We start from the raw sequence: 20647 nt of genomic DNA on the forward strand, positions 1-20647 counted from the left end.
AGATGTGTATAGTACGTAACACATATACTTTGCATGTGTTCATCGGGAAGATTATGAAACAAAATGGACGGTGTGTACCACGTGACTTTCGTAAACCAAGGAGCAGAATGTCGCAACTCTTTATATATATGGCTCTGGCTATTATACCAAAGAGAAAAAGTAATAAGTTTTGGAAGAGGGCGTCCTATCTGTCGCCATGGATCTGAGATGGTTCCTGTTCTGCTGTTCACAGGATAAGGTAAAGTGGCGCGGTGTACGGTATGGTCAGAGCGGGCAAGGGTCAAAAGTGTCCAATTTAGCAAGAGGGCGCCATTCATGCCTTATTACAGAATTTGCACACGTAAATCGCGGAGAACGCTATCTTGTGTTTATAAGATCTTTGATGGTGAATTATCAATTTGCTCGAGTTCCTTGTCGTCACGAAGCCACAAATTGTCAATTATCGAAGCAATGTACCTGTTAATTGTTTTTAAATTATGCGAATTAAATCAGAAATTTTGATTTTATTCTATACCGGAGCGTAGAGGGTTTAATTTGACATGTGTCTAAGCCTAGCCCGTTGTAGGTAAAGTTTAGGCCTACCTGACCACGCTGCGGTAGGCGCAAGGTAAGGCCGCCGCCTAATTCCAAAATCAAGTTCTATGCTGTTTACACTGGCGACTACGGAATGCACCCGGGTTGTCCTACGGTGAATGTTTCCCGCACGTCCCTTCCGGAATGTTTGGCAACCCGAGTAGGACTTTTTGACGTTTACACTAACCAAAACTCGGGAGATTTTAACCCGGGTATTGGAAAATCCCGGGTTACGTCCGGAATTTTGCTTGCAGTGTAAAAGGGGTATCGGTGGACCGGTGTGAGCAAGCCGCGTCTTGTGGGCAGGCATTAGACAAAATAAAACCCTTTTATAATCAGCTAATGTGGTGCCTGGATCTCCTTGTACGACATGCGTTTATGGGTAGCCATCAGGGCCATAATGAAACGCGTAGTCATAATGAAAACGCCGTTATCTTCATAAAAAGCGCCGTAATGCAATTCATTTTCAATCAATCACAGGTTTAGGATGACGCCAACAGGGTCATAATGAAAGCGCCGTTAACTTGTTACAAAAAAGTGCCGTGATCATATTAAAAGCGCCGTAATTATAATGAAAGCGCCGTAATCATAATAAAAACGCCGTAATCATAATTAAAGCGCCGTCATGCAATTCATTTTCAACCAATTACATGCTTAGAATGACGCCAACGCGGTCATAATGAAAGCGCCGTTAACGTGTTTCATTAAGGGGCCGTAATCATATAAAAAGCGCCGTCATGTCGTTCATTTTACAACCAATCACAGGCTTATAATGACGCCATCAGGGTCATAATTGATTACGGCGTTAACTTTTTCAATAAAAGTGCCGTTATCAAAATTAGAAAAACGCCGCTTTGAGTAGCTGGCGCAAGGGTCACACTTTTAGCCAATCACATTCCGTCTTTCATAGCAGTCGGCGAATCGGAGGAGCGAGAGAATCCAGGCGCGGCCGAAGGTGCGAGTCGGAGTGTGCAGGGGTCTAATGGTCTGATTTAGCGGTTTTTATTTATTTTTTTTATAGGCCTAGTCAAGGGGTGTCTATAAAACAAAGACCAAAGACCAAAAACCAAGACCCCTTTTTCTTCTCTTTCATTTTGATGATAATACACCAAGCTGTCACAAAATCAAGATTAAGAATTTTTTTTGGGCGTCTGTTTGTGAAATTTTCAAGGGTCTTCGTTTTATAGACACCCTATATGGGCAGTGTCGTAGCTAGAGGTTTTGGCGCCCGGGGGCATGAGTAGAAAATTGCACCCCACCCAATTATAATTTTAATATTTTGAAATTAATTGATATTGGTTGTATAGGAGCATATGCGTACTGTACGTCCATCGGGACGTCCATATAATGCACTGTCTAAATAACATTATTTAAACCCAAATAACTATTATTATTATTCTAGCCCTCGTAGTTCTTTCTTAACAGGGATGGGTACAGGATTTGCCCGAGGGGGTCCAATGTTGGGAGGGGGAGGGGTATGCTCCGACGAGGGGGAAGATTTCCTTGAAGAGAGCAAAGTGGGCATGATCAAGGTCGCTTAAAATCTTCCGACAGTGGCCTAGAGTGTGTGGGGGGCCGAAGCCCCCGAACATTTTTGACAATTTATGGGTTTCAAAGGCTTATTTAATCGATTTTAGAGTCTACTAATATTTACAAAATACATAGAATTTTTTTTCTCCCCAACGAATTATGGTTTTTCTCCCAGACGAAGGGGGTGGGGGCGCAGCTATTCCCGAAGGGGGGCCCTGGTGCCATCCCTGTTTCATACTATTTAAACTGCTGTTACAATGTTCGGAACTTTGTATACAACTTTACCATTATCCTAATTTGTAAGGCTGTTGTATTTATCGCATACCGGTACATCTCAGTATTCTTATTCTCTAAATTAATCTTATAATAGAGTCTTGTAAGTTGCTGAATTTTTAACATTGTTTAAACTTACAACTGAAATTTTTGTGCTTTTGTATCAGCAAATAAAGTTAATAACATGATCAAAGTTAGCAATGTTGTCTGCTTCATCACGCTCAATACTAAGCAGTGCCAGATAGTCTCGCTTTACCCATCGTGGCTCTGAGATATGGCAGGATGAGCTTTAGTCATGTAGTCATTACACAATAGGATAAAAAAAAAACAAGAGAAAACGGTCGAAATGGACTGAAAAGTAATCACAGTCTATGAATTTGCCAATAAAACAACTACATTCGGATTCTTATTAAAATATTCATGCCTGACAAAATACATCAATTTCGTCGTGTTATTTTTTTACTCTCATTGTCCCATTTCAGCTCCCCCTCAAACGTGGCGCCCGGGGCACGTTCCGCCCCCCCCCCCTCTTTGACCCCCCTAGCTACGCCACTGTATATGGGTGTCTACAAAACGAAGACCGAAGACCCGGAAAACGAAGACCCCCAATTATTTCTCAATTATCTTATTAAATGTATTTCAAAATCATCATAAAACAGTTGCCAAGTACCTATTTCATTATTTAATCGGAATAAAATGAGGAATATCAAGAAATACTTAAGGGTCTTCGTTTTACTGACACCCTATACGGGTGTCTAAAAAACGAAGACCGAAGATCAGAAAAACGAAGACCCACATTTTTTCTCTCAATCGTGATGAAAATAATGTTTTAATGATTTTAATGTTTTAAATAACAATAATAATAATAATAATAATGATAATGATAATGATAATAATAATAATAATAATAATAATAATAAATAATAAATAATAAATAATAATAATAATAATAAATAATAATAATAATAATAATAATAAAAATAATAATGTTTTAATGATTTTAATGTTTTTAAATAATAATAATAATAATAATAATAATAATAATAATAATAATAATAATAATAATAATAATAATAATAATAATAATATTGTTTTATTGATTCTAATGGGTTTTTTTTAAAATGTTTTGATAATGTTTTAATGTTTAATGATTGACCTAACTCTAGGCCTAGCTAAGCTAGGCAGGCCTACCCTAGGCTAGATAGAGGACTATTCTAAGGATTTAGTTGCTCATCCAAGACTGAAATCCCCATCATCCTCATCATTAACTGCTTCAGTGACAAGACGATTGATGGTTGCGTAGGCGTACTTAAAGGAATTTTAAATTTTGCACATCCATTGCTAACGGTTTATGTATTAAATGGCTCTAAAAGCGATACTGGCCCAGTCAAAACCATCCATCACATTTTCGTTCAATTCAGCAAACATGAAAGAAGGAATGTGATTGGCCAATAGTGTGGCCCTTGCGCCAGCTACTCAAAGCGGCCCTTTTATCGAATAAGTTAACGCCGTAATCATTATGACCCTGTTGGCGTAATTCTAAGCCTGTGTTTAGTTAAAAGTGAATAGCATGACGGCGCTTTCATTATTATTACGGCGCTTTCATTATTATTAGGCGCTTTTATTATGATCACGGCGCTTTTTTTTGTAACAAGATAACGGCGCTTTCATTATGACCCTGTTGGCGTCATCCTAACCCTGTGATTGGTTGAAAATGAAATGCATTACGGCGCTTATGAATGACATTACGGCACTTTTTATGAAGATAGCGGCGCTTTCATTGTGATTACGGCGCTTTCATTATGGCCCTGATGGCTAATCATATGCGTTTATACGCTTCAGTAATCTCCTTCTCAATAATACCTCCATGCTTTAACCAATAGTCTGTTATAATTAATTATATTACATGTAGTTTTTGCTTGACCAGATTGGCGAGGCGTACATCATTTCATTTGTTAAGCGTAGCGACTATGCCTAGGCCTTACTTACACCCACTATAACAACTCCGTTCTACTCACAGGACAACTTTGAAATTCGTATAATAAACGGGTGTTTGCGGCAAGCCTCTAGCTAGGATGCCAGTCTTTAATATCTCCAAAAAACTTGCTAGGCTGCTGCGGTACGTAGGCCTATGTTAATGCACTATTTACATAGGCTCTTCTTTTCCAATCTTGAATTTAGAGGTCGAAACAAATTTTCAATTTTATTTCAATTATGTAGTGGTGTAGAATAGTCTATTAAGAACATTTTCCAGCAAAAAATAATGTAACTCGACCTCTCTTACGAAGTTATGAATTTTTAAATAACATGAGGTCGAGAATTTAGCCTCAAAGCTTATATTATTTCTGTTAGTTACGCACCACTGGTTTAGTTGTGTGGACCCAAAATGGTAGAATGAGGGCGTCCACTGGTCATGTGACCTGAACCGCTCATGTCGCAACTCTCTTAGATATATAGGAACTCTAATGCTCATTTAGTACGAGAGCTGTAGTTAATGATGCGCACTTCTCTGTATTTTGCAACACCTAATACAGTAATACACCCCGACTGCAAGCGGCGCAAAAACGTCATGTCAATAATATCATACCCATTTCTGTAGTAGGCCTATATATTGAGTGGTAAAACAAAGCAACCTTTGTTTTTGGAACTAACATTCTATTACCAATATTTATAATTTTATTTAAAATGTTTTTCAATGTCAACCTATATTATGCTACGTTTCTGTGAAATTATGCGTAGCATAAATGCTAAATGCTACAGGGGTCATGTTACAAAGCATGCTACGTCGTGTGGCCACGTTGAGTTAACGCGTAGGCCTACTACTGCAGGAGCGAGTACAAATCAGCATACGCCATAGAGCTATTAAACAACTAGAGTGCTGACAAGATGGCGCAGCAATGCAGAGTTGTATGTGTACCATCCAAGATGGCCGTCGTAGTAAAGCGCCACCTTCAGGCTTAGTATACATATTATTACATATTAATAAGCCCTCTGACTGACTAGAAAATAAAATGCGCGAATTACGAATACGAATATTTCGCGCGAATACTTACGCTAGCGTTCATTAATCGCCCAGTCTGGACATCTCGCTAGTTACGCCATGGATTAACGTACACCTGGCGTTAGATACGCCTGGCGTATCTCACAGGTCTGAACGTAGCCTATATCTCTATGGCATACGCACAAAATATACGCACACAGTATACTGATCATATCACTATAGCAACCGATGACTGGTACAACCATGGAGGTATTATTGAGAAGGAGATCACTCGGCAAATCTACGCGCACGCAGCGCTATGCAAATGAACCAAGATCAAAGTTGCCGCAGAGCGTAAAGAACGTTTGCGCGATGCCTTTGTAGTCCCATGTGTTCCCCGCCATCAAATTTTCAACAGGCATAGTTGACCAAAAAATTCAACATGACGAATTGGAGAGCACCTTCTTTTCTCAATGCGCACTACATACTGTCAATCACTATGGCTGCGCAATCTTTTCTATTTTGAAGCTGATATATTTATCTCTCATAAAATATCAAACATATTAATATTTTCCACCAAGAAAAGTTTCGAATTTAATGGAACATTTACATGACCTATAAAAATATAGTATATTTCAACTTCAATTTTCATAAATTGGCCAAAATTCGCCAATATTAATACAGATATTAATTAATAAATGATTAAGGATTATAATAAACTAAGGCATTTTAGGGTTAACGAGGGCTAACTATTCGAAAAATGAATCCAAAATCTGAGTATTTTTCAGTTTTACGCTGACTTAGCTTTATAGTCGAACCAGTCAATCTTTAGACAAAATTATAAGGAACACAGAAGTAATATTAACATAAATATTTTACGGAATCCGTTCCTGAAATATACAAATAATAGCATATAGTGTGGACCCTAGTGTCATTTCGCGAGATAGCCTTGCCCAAAGCAATTTTATTGCATTTTCTGGATATTTTGGGTATGCTGAATCCAAAAATGCAAGGGTCCATTTTTTTCAAGATTGTCTTGGCGGCCATTTTGGAATTTAAAAATGGCCGCCATTTTCACATAAAAAATAACAATAACTGTGTCATTAGAGTAAATATCAACATCATTTTGGCAGCAAACACTATATTTTCAATGTCAACCTCTCCAATGGTGATATTCTCACTGATCATAAATGGCGGCCATCTTGAATTTCAAATTGGCTGCCGTTTTTACAGTAAAAATAACAATAGTTTGCTATTAGAGCAGGTATCAACTGATTTAATTGTAGTCTTTTTGTAATAACACACTACGGGACCAGACCTTATGTTGAATAATTGGACATGAAGTTGCAGTTGCTAAAATACCAGTCCAGTAATTATAGAAAACCCACTTTTAGACAAGTATTGAATCCAGATTTTGTATCTTGTACTGAAAAAGGGCTAGAAAATGAGAAATTAATCCATATAGACATAGCCTGTAGGCATATTTTGTCTTGTGTAGACACAAGACAAAATGTGGTTCAATTAAACACACAAGTTATTTAAAATCAATATCGTACTTTTATTATTGGAATACATATCATAAGAATCATGAGATTTGCCTTATAATACATTAATAGCTAAAGCCTCCAAGGGGAGTGGTTACACGTGTAATGGGAACACCTCTCCACACCCCATGACCAAATTCCCCCGTTTTTTACTATCAAAATGTTAGCATGTATGACAACTGCATTATTTTTTTAAAAGTAAATATGTCGATTGAAAAAGATTTTATTACGAACTTAATAACACATTAACCAGTCCAATGGTGATATTCACATGAAGAACGGATGCCAACTGTCTTTACTCAAAATGACTGACATTTTTTTCAGATGCATGTCAAGTTTTTTTACAATATCAGCCACTCCTGTATTAATCTAAAAAATTACATAAGAGTTCCTTAATCAGCAGATCAACATATCTTGTTAGAACAATAAAACTTGTATCATGTTATTCTTCTCTGCCATCTACATATTTGAAACTTGAAATTATTTCATTAGGTAATACCGGTATTGTTTAAGAGTTTGCACGGCGAAGTAACAATAATAAAAAAAAAAATGTACCGGTAGATGTTGGTGGTAGTAGATATCTACATGGTGTAGAGCAAACTGGTGTAGTCAAACATGAATAAGATCAAAGAGTATAAATAGAACAAGAGAGCCAACAACGCTCATTGAGAGTGTAAAAAACGATACGCTCTACGCAGCTAGTGTAGGACGCCAACTAACGCTTGTATGTGTCCGCGCACGGTAGGTTTGTCTGTTTATCTGTTCTCCACAAGATACTGTACTTTTGTTTTCTGCTTACTGAGTTTATAGCGGGCGTACTTCTACCGCGCTGCGCAGCGCTGCACTGGGTAATAAAAAGAATATACAACCGTTAGTGGGCGTCCTACACAGGCATGACGTTTTTACGAACGGGACTTTGCTCTCTTGTTCTATTTATACTCTTTGATAAGATCGAGAACCACAATGGAAACCATTACACCAACCCACTCTCTCATCATTAATGATTAAATTGGTAGGCATACATACCACTTATGCCCTTCAAATTAGCCTCATTGTATACTACTAGTTTTTAAAGCAAATTCAGTTATTATGGTGTAGACGTCTGTTCAAGCACTTTAAAAGTGCTTGAACAGACCTCTACACCATAAAATTGGGCAGAAAATTATAGTTCTTGCGCAATTTTTACTGGTACTCAAATTTAGCCACCACTATAACTGCTTTGAGTGCTGGAAGAGAAAAATATGTTGTTGGCATGACCCATTAATATTTCTCCCATCAACAATTCTTTCTTGACTGAGATAATATTTTAATTGAAGTGTCATTTACAGACTTGTCAAAAAGACATATCAAGGTAACCATAGTACTTGAAATTTTCCTTTTTTTTCATTTGCAATAACCAACATTGATATAGGGTATGGCAAGTAAGCATTTATTAGTTTTGTGTCTAAGGCAGTCTATAAAATACAGTAGCATCAATGTGTCTGTCATTGATGCATCCTGATAATGTTTAACATCTTCCGACAATTGAAAGTGTTGACCTTGGTATCTGTTCCCTAAAAAATAACCAACTTTTTAAACTGCATTCTCCAAATGGATGTGCCCATGTGCCATAGATGACTTGATTTTGCCAAAAGTTAATATCTATCACAGACACATGGTTTGTTGCCAAATTTCTTTCGATGTCATATTAATTGGTTTTGTTTTGTTCATTTAATGGTTTGCACTTCACTAAATATTGAACATCATAAAATCTGTCGAATTTTTAACAAAGCTGGACTGTTTATCTGGTTTGTAATCGTTAATTTGTGTCTTTGATGCTGCCATTATTTATGATTGATATATTGATCATGTTAAACTCTAACCATTAGCAAAGATAAGGAAACAACCTCTGTATTTGTTCTATCAACTTGATACGTTGTCCCCAATCCCACAAATATATTTTGGTATTGCCAAATAGTAAAAATATCAATGAAGTAGATCCAACTCTTATTTTTTGGAAAAATAACCCTTAGTGAACAATAAAATTAGTTTGCGCATTCCTTGTTCTACTGTCTTTGCCGATTAAATACCCTGTGCACCTAATTGTGAGACCTCTTCCTATCGAAGTAATTAACTGCGATTTAATTTAATCTGCATAGGAATATTAACTGTGGACTGTTTGACGTGTGTGTGTGTGTGTATAGTTATTAACGCTAAATTTCTTATTTTAGACTTAAAAAAACATACGTATGACAGTTTTTGTCACTCAGTTACCATTCTCAAATTAACGTGTAGAAATCTGCATATCAATCTCCAGCTTGACGACTGGTGGTATTGTGTCGGCAAACCTCTCCTGGTCTAATGTGAGCAGGAGTCCCTGGGTCTTGTTGTGAGTCAACAAAAATTGTTCCTACACATGGGACAATTGATGTACTCCCTCGTCTCTGTTAATATTATTGTCTTTACTTCTCAACCATTTAGATCCTTATTCATCTACTGCCGACATCAGTTCCCCCTGTAACTTGTATTTCCAATCTGGGATGTGGTTGTGTGTGACCATACTGTATGTCCAGTGATTGCTGCTTTGTGCATGTCTCATTAAGACGAACCCATGTTGGCTCTAGTTCGTACCCTTTATTTATGTTTTTCAACCTCATTTCATGTTCACCTAAGCGGTCAAACCTTTTACTATTGGTCGCAATGACCACATAATAATTCTAAGGTGAGTGTTTGCTCATAGAATCTTGTTTTTTGGATGCACTAGTTCTCTCAACTTATTTTGATGTCTGAATCATGTATTAAAGTTGTGTGCGATCGATCTACTCTTTTCCCAAAGACCACTGACATACAGAATCATGACAAAGCCCCTTTTGGATTTCTCTTTGGTACTTCACATGTGTTGTCTTTCTGTCTTCATGGTCCAAAAAGGTATGATTCCATTTGGAATATAACCATTAGACAGGTTAATTTGTTGATAGGTTGCAATTAAAACTTGGGTTTTGCAATTAATAATTGACATTACTTCGCAAAAATCTAAGCAGTTTGTGTTAGAAATTTGTCGGCCATTTCGAAATTTAAAATGGCCACCATTCTTGATCCATGTGTATATCACCATTCGACAGCTTGACATTGAAAACACAGGGTTTGGCTACCTAAATCATGTTGACCTGCTCTAATGGCACAGTTATGCTTTTTTATTACTGTGAAAATGGCAGCCATTTTGAAATTCAAGATGGCCGCCATTTATGATTCGTGGGAATATGACCATTAGACAGGTTGACATTGAAAACCTATGGTTTGCTACCAAAATCAAGTTGATACCTGCTCTAATAGCACAGTAATTGGTATTTTACTTTCAAACTGGCATCCATTTTGAAATTCAAGATGGCTGCCATTTATGGTTTGTGAGAATATCACCATTGGACAGGTTGACATTGAGAAAATAGGGTTTGGTACCAAAATCATGTCGATATATACCTACTCTAATAGCGCAGTTATGGTTATTTTTACTGTATAAATGGCGGCCATTTTGAAATTCCAAAATGGCCGCCAAGACAATTTCGGAAAAAATGGACCTTTGCATTTTTGGATTCAGCATACTCAAAATATCCGGAAAATGCAATAAAATTGCTTTGGGCAAGCCTATCTCGCAATCCTGTTTTTTTGGACATTAGGTTTCTCACTAATACCAAAAGCCCGAAAAAATCTAATCAGGGGAACATTGTTCATTATAAAGATATTTAATGGGTTAAAATCAAACGTTTTATTGCTCAGCTGGAAGCGTATAAATGCATGTCGTTGCCAAGTTGTTGCTAACGAAAAAATGTGAATTACAGGGTAATACGCCCGCGCGCGATCCAAAAGCGGGGAACACATAGGTTTGTCGCGTCAAAGGGATCTGTTGCCGAGTGATCTTCTCAATAATACCTCCATGGTACAACAATGGAGGTATTATTGAGAAGGAGATCACTCGGCAAAGCCACGCGCACGCAGCACTATGCAAATGAACCAAGATCATTGCAAAGTTGCCGCAGCGCGTAAAGAACGTTTTCGCGATGCCTTTGTAGTCCCATGTGTTCCCCGCCATCAAATTTTCAGCAGGCATAGTTGACCTAAAAATTGGACATGACGAAATGGAGAGCACCTTCTTTCCTCAATGCGCACTACATACTGTCAATCACTATGGCTGCGCAATCTTTTCTATTTTGAAGCTGATACATTTATCTCTCATAAAATATCAAACATAATAATATTTTCCTCCAACAAAAGTTTCGAATTTAATGGAACATTTACATGACCTATAAAAGTATAGTATATTTCAACTTTAATTTTCATAAATTGGCCAAAATTCGTCAATTCTAATTTTAACAAATAATAATTAATAAATGATTAAGGATTATAATAAACTAAGTAATTTTAGGGTTAACGAGGGTTAACTATCCGAAAAATGAATCCAAAATATGAGTATTTTTCAGTTTTACGCTGACTTAGCTTTATAGTCGAACCAGTCAATCTTTAGACAAAATTATAATGAACACAGAAGTAATTTTAACATAAATATTTTACGGAATCCGTTCCTGAAATATACAAATAATAACATACCAAAAGCCCGAAAAAATCTAATCAGGGGAACATTGTTCATTATAAAGATATTTAATGGGCTAAAATCAAACGTTTTATTGCACAACTGTCTGCTGGAAGCGTATAAATGCATGTCGTTGCCAAGTTGTTGCATAGGTTTGTCGCGTCAAAGGGATCTGTTGCCGAGTGATCTCCTTCTCAATAATACCTCCATGGTACAACACAGAGAGACAGCCTCCATGGTACAACACAGTTTATAAAAACTGAGTTATAAAGCAATTAGTAGAGCATGCATCGTACACTAGCGGAAAATTATTATACTTATGTTAGATTTAATGCATTCAAAATTTCCTTTGGAACTTGCAGAATTTTTTCAAGCATTAAATCTAACCTTCGTATAATAATTTTCCTATAGTGTATTTTGCGGAGCTCTACTAATTGCTTATTAAGATTATCCCAGGTATTCTTAAAACAAACTTTAGTCGTAGTTCGAGCTAAAACTTAAAAATTACGTCATTTCGTATTCTTAAAACGATTTCGACTAGCACTACGACTAAATGACGCGAACCTCGACTAAAATGATACCTTCGCAGGCCGATTTTTTTAGTCAGCCTAGGATCAGGCTAAATCGCCGTCTTGAAATATTTACCCCACTAAAAACGTGTTTTTGTAACTCACGATAAATTTAAACGAATAAAAACGATTGTATACGCAGATTTGATATATCTTCGGTGTGTTAAGGCCAACTCAGACAGCGTCGGCCGACGCAGCCCGACCCGATTTATCGTCGGGGACAGTCTTAAGCCGTCGTGAGAAATATTAAACACGTTAAATATTTGGGCTTTAAGGCCAACTCAGACAGCGTCGGCCGACGCAGCCCGACGCGATTTGTTGTCGCGTCGGGTCTGTGTGAGTTAAACCATGGAGGTATTATTGAGAAGGAGATCACTCGGCAACAGATCCCTTTGACGCGACAAACCTATGTGTTCCCCGCCAAACGTTCTTTACGCGCTGCGGCAACTTTGATCTTGGTTCATTTGCATAGGGCTGCGTGCGCGTAGCTTTGCCGAGTGATCTCCTTCTCAATAATACCTCCATGGTTAAACGCAGACGCGATGGTGTGCGTCGGTGGCAGTCGCGTCGTAAAATATTAAACATGTTTAATATTTTTCACGACGGCTTAAGACTGTCCCCGACGATAAATCGGGTCGGGCTGCGTCAGCCGACGCTGTCTGAGTTGGCCTTTAAACAAAAGAGACATCAAGTTGAGCTTCCAAAAGGAGAAATTAACATGTTTTACTAGCCACATGCGATAGTTCCTGATTTGCACGAAATCCCCTCGCCTTGCGATCACCTAGCTTCACCATAACAACAACAAAGATGGCGCCGCCCTCGATCGGGCTCAACTATAATAGCTCTCCAAAGAAAGCAAATTTTCAGTGACTGTTCAAATACTTTATCGTAATATGTTAATGGTTTTATATTTATATAGCGCCTTCCACGATCGAAACCCTCTCAAGGCGCTTGAAAAATATATGTGAATAATGTATGGAAATAAATTTGACCGGAAATAACCTAAACTAACCAAACAGAATAACCGACAAAACAGATAAAAAATAGAATCACACATCATCACACCGTTTCACTGACCGAACAAGGCCGGTCAGCTATTGATTTCACAGGTGTCATAATGATGTGTGTAACTAAATATTGGCCTATCGAGCAACGAAAATGAACTAATGTGAGTGGTCTATAGTGAGTTATAAAGATGAGTTTTCAATCGGCTTTTGAAAATCCCAGTTGAAGGTGCCTGGCGTACATAATCGGGCAGGCTGTTCCAAAGCTTAGGGGCAGCAACTGCAAATGCTCGATCACCATAAGTTCTGAGACGACTTTGGGGAACGAATAGCACAGATTTATCGGTTGTTGACCTAAGGGATCTTGTACAAGTCGTGGATCTTGTCACAATCATCTCACGGATGTATGCTGGTGATGTTAACAAATAATATAGTTATTATTATAGAAAATTAATTAAGCGAATGATGGTCTATTATGAATTATGGGGAAATACGTTTTTGAACCACAGACGACAGCTTAATATTCATCCACATTACAGGATTTCTAAAATTTCGTCTGCTATTAAAGTTAGCCCTTTTCATTGGTTAGTTTGATAGTCTTGGCTTGCTATTCGTCTTCAGTTGAACTAAAACTAGGACTTGAGTAGGTCGTAGTTAAAACTTCGACTACGTTGTTTGTGAATACAAATTGAAGTTGAAGTTGCAACTAGCACTAAATGAAGTTCTAGTTCGAAGTTCGACTAAAGTTTGTTTTAAGAATACGGGAGCATGGATAATGTATGTTTGTTAAGTTTTAAATAAATTTAGGAATTTAAAGATAAGAATATTATTCCATTTATTAAAAAACATAAATGTATAAAAAGATCTCACATGAGTCTTAATTAATGTTCATCAATGTTTCTCAAAACCTGCTTATTGTTCAGCAACATATACCACTAGTACAAAGTCCTATGATATTCGCTATTATCAATATGTATGTTGTTAAATGAATAAGCAATTAACATCAAAATAGTGATATAAAGTGCTTACCCAAACTTGATCACCATGACAAAAGCATGGATAATGTATGTTTTTTTTTCTCTCTTTTATGGGTTCATCCCACTTTTATTTGTCAATTCAGTAGTACAATTTACAGCATGTATCGCTCATCAACATCAATATTTTACATCATATAAAAATAGAGTTATGGTATAAAAGAGATTCCTTTTCATGTACAATTTTAATAATTTGATTTTTGGAAAAAAAGAATTAAAACCATTTTCTCATATTTTTCTGTGTTAAAAAAGTGTAAAGAGTGACCTATGGTTCCACTTGTTAAGATTTTTTAAAACGTTAGCTTTATAAACACTGGAAAAAACGACCGAAAACAGGTAATCAACATCAATATTTCCCGTACCTAAAACAATGTTTTTAAAAGTAGTTTCGATACCAAATCTGTTGACGGTTACACTATTTATATATTTTCATAGCATGCTTGCTTCAGTACAACTAAATAATAAATGTTCTTCATCTTCAACAACTTTAAATGTTTCACATTTATCTGACTCATATAACTTCCATGTACAAAGCCTCTTTTTAGTGGGCACTAAATTATGCAACAATTTAAGGTTTAATTGTTTAAGTTTGTTTTCCTTGATATGTTTAACTTTCCTTTCCCATGTTAAAAACCAGTCAACTGAAATATTAAAGTATTGGTCCCATTTTGTTTGACATCTTACAGGTTCTAGACACCTTTTTTCTGATAAAATACAGATATATTTTTTTTACTACTCATATTGCACCAGTCTTGAATGGGTTTAATATTTTTGTCCATGCTTTCAACATAATGTATGTTTGTAAAGTTTTTAATAAATTTAGGAAGTTTAAAGATATATTGTTCCAATTATTAAGAAACATAAAGGTATAAAATATCTCACATGGATATTAATTGATGTTCATCAATGTTTCTCAAACCTGTTCAGCAAAATATACCAGTACATGAGCCCTATGATTTTTGCCATTGTCAATATATTTAAACATTAACAGACAACGCGGGGTTGATCACCATAACAAAAGCATAGATAATGTATGTTTGCTAAGTTTTAAATTAATTTAGGAATTTAAAGATAAGAATATTGTTCCATATATTAGGAAACAAATGTATAAAAAGATCTCACATGAGTCTTAATTAATGTTCATCAATGTTTCTCAAACCTGCATTATTGTTCAGCTAAATATACCAGTACATGAGCCCTATGATATTTGCCATTGTCAATATGTTTAAACATTAACAGTTATTAGCAAATAAATATATCTAAATATATATGTATAAGTGTGTATTTGTGAATATGTTTGTGATCATATGGCAAGTGTTTGCACAGTGATACATTTCAGTCTACACCACAACTCTATCTGGAACACTGCTACTTCCAAATAAAGAAATTGTTTAAATTTATTCCCAGATCTCTATAGCTCATGTACTTTGTAAAATGTATATGCCATACCTTCAATAATGTAAACTCTATAATATTTATTGCTCTATGGGAAAATACAGTTACAGATTTATTTATTAAAACAGCTAACATAAGATAACAAAATTTCAACATAGGATAAATTTGGAAGTAGCTGTATACACAAACTGAATAAGCTACAGATGTTGCGGGGTTTTTTTTATAGGAAATATTTCTTGTTATTATTACAAATGCTATCACTACTACTACTAATAACAACGATGATAAAATTATTAAGATATCAAGGTAATAATAATAATAATAATAACAATAATAATAATAGCCTAACAATATTAATAATAATAATAATAATAACAACATAACACCAACAACAACAACAACAACAACAATAATAATAATAATAATAATAATAATAATAATAATAATAATAATAATAATAATAAAAATAATAATAATAATAATAATAATATCGTTTGAAGGTTTTACGAACTATAATAGCTGTCTCTTATACACATCTAGATGTGTATAAGAGACAGATATATATATATCAGTCATACAGCCTTTCAGTATTTTATCTTATTTACAAAGGTAAAGACAGTATTCAATATTGTGCCTTAGAATATTAATCTCGTTATGGCAATACAGTGTGTTTGGCCGACTGGTTACTTTATGATATGATATGGGCCGGATCCAGCGGGGTGGTCGCCGACGTCTGAACCTCCCCCTCTCCACTAAAATGTCAGTGCTTTTTAGTATGCAAATGTGCAAATGTTGGTAATAGCAGCTTTTTTCTTCTTTTTGGGGATGGGGGACCGTTGGAAGATCATTTTATGAGATTAAATTTTAGGTAATCTCAAATTATTTTTAGCTTGACTCAAGTTCTCAACTGATCCTGCGTTATTAGTCCTATCTGCTTTAACTAAAAAAGAATCCACTTTCGTATATCTTTCTTGATCCAAGTATAGGTATTTGACGCCATTGGTCACAAAATTGTATTCACCAAATTAGCTATATATGGTGTCAGGGACTTTTTCCTCGACTAATTGAGAGTTTTCTTTCTGATTGTCGTCACTTTACTTCTGTTTTATCCATTGATTCTAAATACTATGAAGTCGTCTGTGGTGTACCACAAGGTTCCACTTTGGGTCCTCTTTTATTTCTAATAATATGTGAATGATTTGCCCAATTGCTAAAAAATTCTTAATTTCATTCTTTTTGTCGACGACACAAATTTAATTAAAAATAAGCATGCATTATTTGAAAAGCTAAACAATGAGCTAAAGATCGTTTCCATATTGGTTTAAATTAAATTAACTTTCTTTATATTTAAAAATAATTATATTATTTTTTTTAAGTCGTTAAAAATTATATTTTTAGAATTTTTTTTTATAGATTACAAAGAATTATCGTGTGTAAATGAAACAACTTTTCTTGGTATCAACATACATTAATAATTGTCATGAAAGTCTTATATAAATGGTATTTGTAATATTGTCTCTAGAAAAATTGGTATAATGTTCACTAAAATACATACTTCCTAATAATATACGTCTTACTTTATATATATTACAATAGTACTTCCTTATATATCTTTTCATTACGGATTAGTAAATCGACCGACTAATTACAATATATTGAGAGGCTTTGGATTTCGTATTTAAGACCATACCGAAAATCACAATGTATGCTTTCATTTTTTTTTTTTTTTTTTTTTTTTTTTTTTTTTTTGGGGTGGGGGCCCTAATTTTTTTTTTTTTTTTGTAGAGTCCTGGTAGTAACAGCACCGGTGTCATGGTAGAATGTCCAGCAAGTATGGCGAATCCGTCATGCAATAGTGGATTTAAGATGAACGCCAATGGTGACGGTTGGGTTATTAGGAAGGAGTGCATGGAATACGTAAGATTTGCATTCAACAAATTTGTCTTTCCATTTTATATTTTCTACTTTCGAACTGATCAATTTCGAACGGCATGCTAACCTATGCTTCTGGTGGTGGAACATGTCTTCTCGGATAAGAACTCTAAACCATAGGCCCAGTGCACACATTTTGGCTGGTGTGCACACACGAAGAGACCCTTGGTGAGAAGCAAGTTACTGTAGGAGCTAGTACCCACCTCGAGCGCTTTGAGACTTCTGTATAAAATATTAAATTGTAAAACAGAAGGTCACTAATTAACGACGTATAATATGTAGAAACAGGCCCGTAGGCAGGATTTTTGATGGGGAGGTGCGTTTTTGCGACCGAAGCGGACCTCAGGATGGGCAACCGCCTAGGGATACCCGCATGGGTGGGAGGGGGGCCGAATTTCCCAAAAGCCCCGACAAATTAGCATTTTGAGGGCCTTAATGCAGGCTCGGGTCGACACGGAACTCAACTCAACTCAACTTGTCGACATGAATGCTCTGCGCAACTGACCGGAACTGACCGCATCTGACAGTCGCGCATATTTGTCGACATGAGTCAAGCTGAGTTGAGTTCCTTTCAGTTGCCCATGTTCAACTTTTTGCGGAACTGAAAAAAGCGCGAAAAAAATGCTGATTCGGAACTCAAAGGACCTGAAAACTTTGATCCCGATATTAATCGTAATCAAGATGCATTAACTGAAAAAAAGATACTATATATTACAATGTTTTGTTTTAATGGCAGATTACTTTATTCTTTGTTTTAAAAAATATAGGCCATAGGCCAGATTTTTATTCTAACACATTAACAAATAGGTCTAGGCTAGGCATAATAATAATAATAATAATAATAATAATAATAATAATAATAATAATAATAATAATAATAATAATAATAATAATAATAATAATAATAATAAGAATAATAAGAATAATAATACAGCATATACTTACCATATTCTAGCTAACCTAGGCTAGGCCTAGAGTGTAGAAAAAAGGCAGGCTTCCTATGTCCAGGCCTACTAGCCTACATCTAACTCTACGTACGACGAGTAAAGACTTGACAACTAACTAGCATGCAGATTTCACTTCCAAAATTCATTTTTACGAACTATAATAGTACTTCTTGGCAGTGTGCATTTGTTTTTGAAGTTAGTTTTGTACAAATTATTTAACAGTAGAACATTATTATCTAGGTATAGGCTTAAGCCTAGGTCAAGAAAAGCTAAATTCCTTTCTCAGAAAGTCTCTCTTGAGTTGAGTTGAGTTGAGTTCCTTTCAGTTCCGTGTCGACCTGAGCCTGCCTTTATAATGGATTTCTGAAACCCATAATTCGTAATATTCTATATAAATTTTCATTCATTTGGGTATTGTTTAGGGATCTAAGGCAGGAGAAATAGAGGGTGGGGGTGCAGGAAAAAACTTTCACAGACGGATGGTCAATGCCACCTCAGCCCAACCATTTATGGGGCTGAGGTAAGAAAAGTTATGATTATGGCACCTCTAGATGGCCGGAAATGGCACTCTCAAACAAAATTTAATTATGATTTTTCTTTTTTCGCCATTCTTTTTATAATTTTAGGGGGCTTCCCCCCCCCCGAATCCGCCACTGTGAAGTTGTAACTTAGTATGTCCTTTACATCTGTAGGCCTACAGATGACATGGATCAATCTGCAATCACTGGAGCTGATAATTTCCAACAGATTTCGTAGCACATTATTAAAAATCAACGGTTAAAAGAGAGGGCAAAAAATGTAATGCATACAGCATTTCGCGATAATTAGGAAAGATTTTAGTGGAATATAGGTTTTAAAATGTGGACTTTTTGAAATGTGGTGGTCCGGGGGCAGAGGCCGGGAGGGGGTTTGTGACAAAAGGAAATGTAGGCATACATTTCTCAAAATGTAGATCTAGTTTCCCAATTTCTAATTTTTCAAAACGAAGTTAAAATTTTTCAAAATGTAGTTCTAATTTCTTAAGTGTTTTTTAAATGTCAGTGAACATTACTGTTGAAATAAAAAAAAATAATAATACAAATGCCCCTTCCCCCGTTTGATAAATTCTGGATCCACCCCTGTTCAATGGGACTAATTAAAAATGGTTACGTTTATCAAAATATTCGAAATCCTATTCTGTCGTTTATTAAGGAATGCTTTTGTCAGTATACATGTCGCTTTACTTTTGTTTTATTTTACACAATAAATGATTTTAACTACAACCTTCCAACTCCTAGACAATTCAATCCCTAAGTCAGAACTCAGTTGGCCTATATTATTTCTCTGTAAAGCGCACAGGGGCAATGTGCAATATGCGCTATATAAATAAAACGTTATTATTATTATTATTATTATTATTAGTTATTACAGTCGCTTATGATTTTCTAAGTACTAAAATATTGAAGAAAAATATAGATGAACATGTGTTTATTATACGCCTGTATTTAATATTTTTTGGCAGAATCTTGTATTGCATGATTAATATATTGAAAGTATGTCTGCATGTATGGATATCTATAATTAACGACTTCCCATGACAACTACCCAGTCATCCACAAAACAAAACACCTGTAGAAGAAACATCAATCACAAAATCACAAAAATATATTGTCGGCGAATTGGCTGTCGGCGAATCGTCCAGTCGGCGAATTCGATTTCGGCGAATTACGGTGTCGGTGAATTTTCTTTCGGTCAACTGTCTGTCGGCCAAACGTCGTCGGCAAACTGGCATTCGGCGAAATGTCCTAGTACCATCTTAACTCACGCAAAGCCATCGTGATTGATATACTATCCACCGTACAATCTAGCGTCATCTATTTGCATAAACAATGGCATTTCCAACACAGAACATCTATACGTGGATACTCGACGATCTATACAATGCGGACGATACCAGCTTACCTTTGTCACTCATCGCCAACATTCAACGGATATACCAGTACGACAAGACTGAGATTACGGAATTCGTAAAGCTGTTTCCCGAATATGAACATGGTGTGCTATACTAGGGGCAGGTTATCTCTTACTGCTGATGATATATACGTTATTGGATTCAGTATCGTTAATCAGACTTTGGACTCTTGGCTATCAAAAGTTTTTAAGAATAAAAGTGGAGGTATGAATGAATCTACTTTATGCAGGCCATTAATAAATCCAGGTGATGTTGTAGATATTAAAGCCCCATTCCCGGCAAAATTTCACTAAAAATGACTTTTTTTTTAGAAAATATGCATTTGCATTACTCCAATTATTATAAATCATG

At 35.8% G+C, this 20647-nt stretch overlaps 1 protein-coding gene across 1 annotated transcript in view; it reads left to right on the forward strand.

The window, feature by feature from the left end:
- LOC117114241 (63 kDa sperm flagellar membrane protein-like) overlaps positions 1-20647 on the forward strand; it is a 34071-nt gene that overhangs the window by 8652 nt on the left and 4772 nt on the right. Inside the window, exon 2 of the mRNA XM_033257844.1 lies at positions 17252-17383. Within this exon, the coding sequence (XP_033113735.1) occupies positions 17252-17383 (132 nt within the window). The remainder of the gene's footprint in view (positions 1-17251; positions 17384-20647) is intronic.

The sequence above is a fragment of the Anneissia japonica genome, unplaced genomic scaffold, assembly GCF_011630105.1.
Source record: "Anneissia japonica isolate Jap-2015-1 unplaced genomic scaffold, ASM1163010v1 scaffold1525_len913038_cov183, whole genome shotgun sequence".
Lineage (NCBI taxonomy): Eukaryota > Metazoa > Echinodermata > Crinoidea > Comatulida > Comatulidae > Anneissia > Anneissia japonica.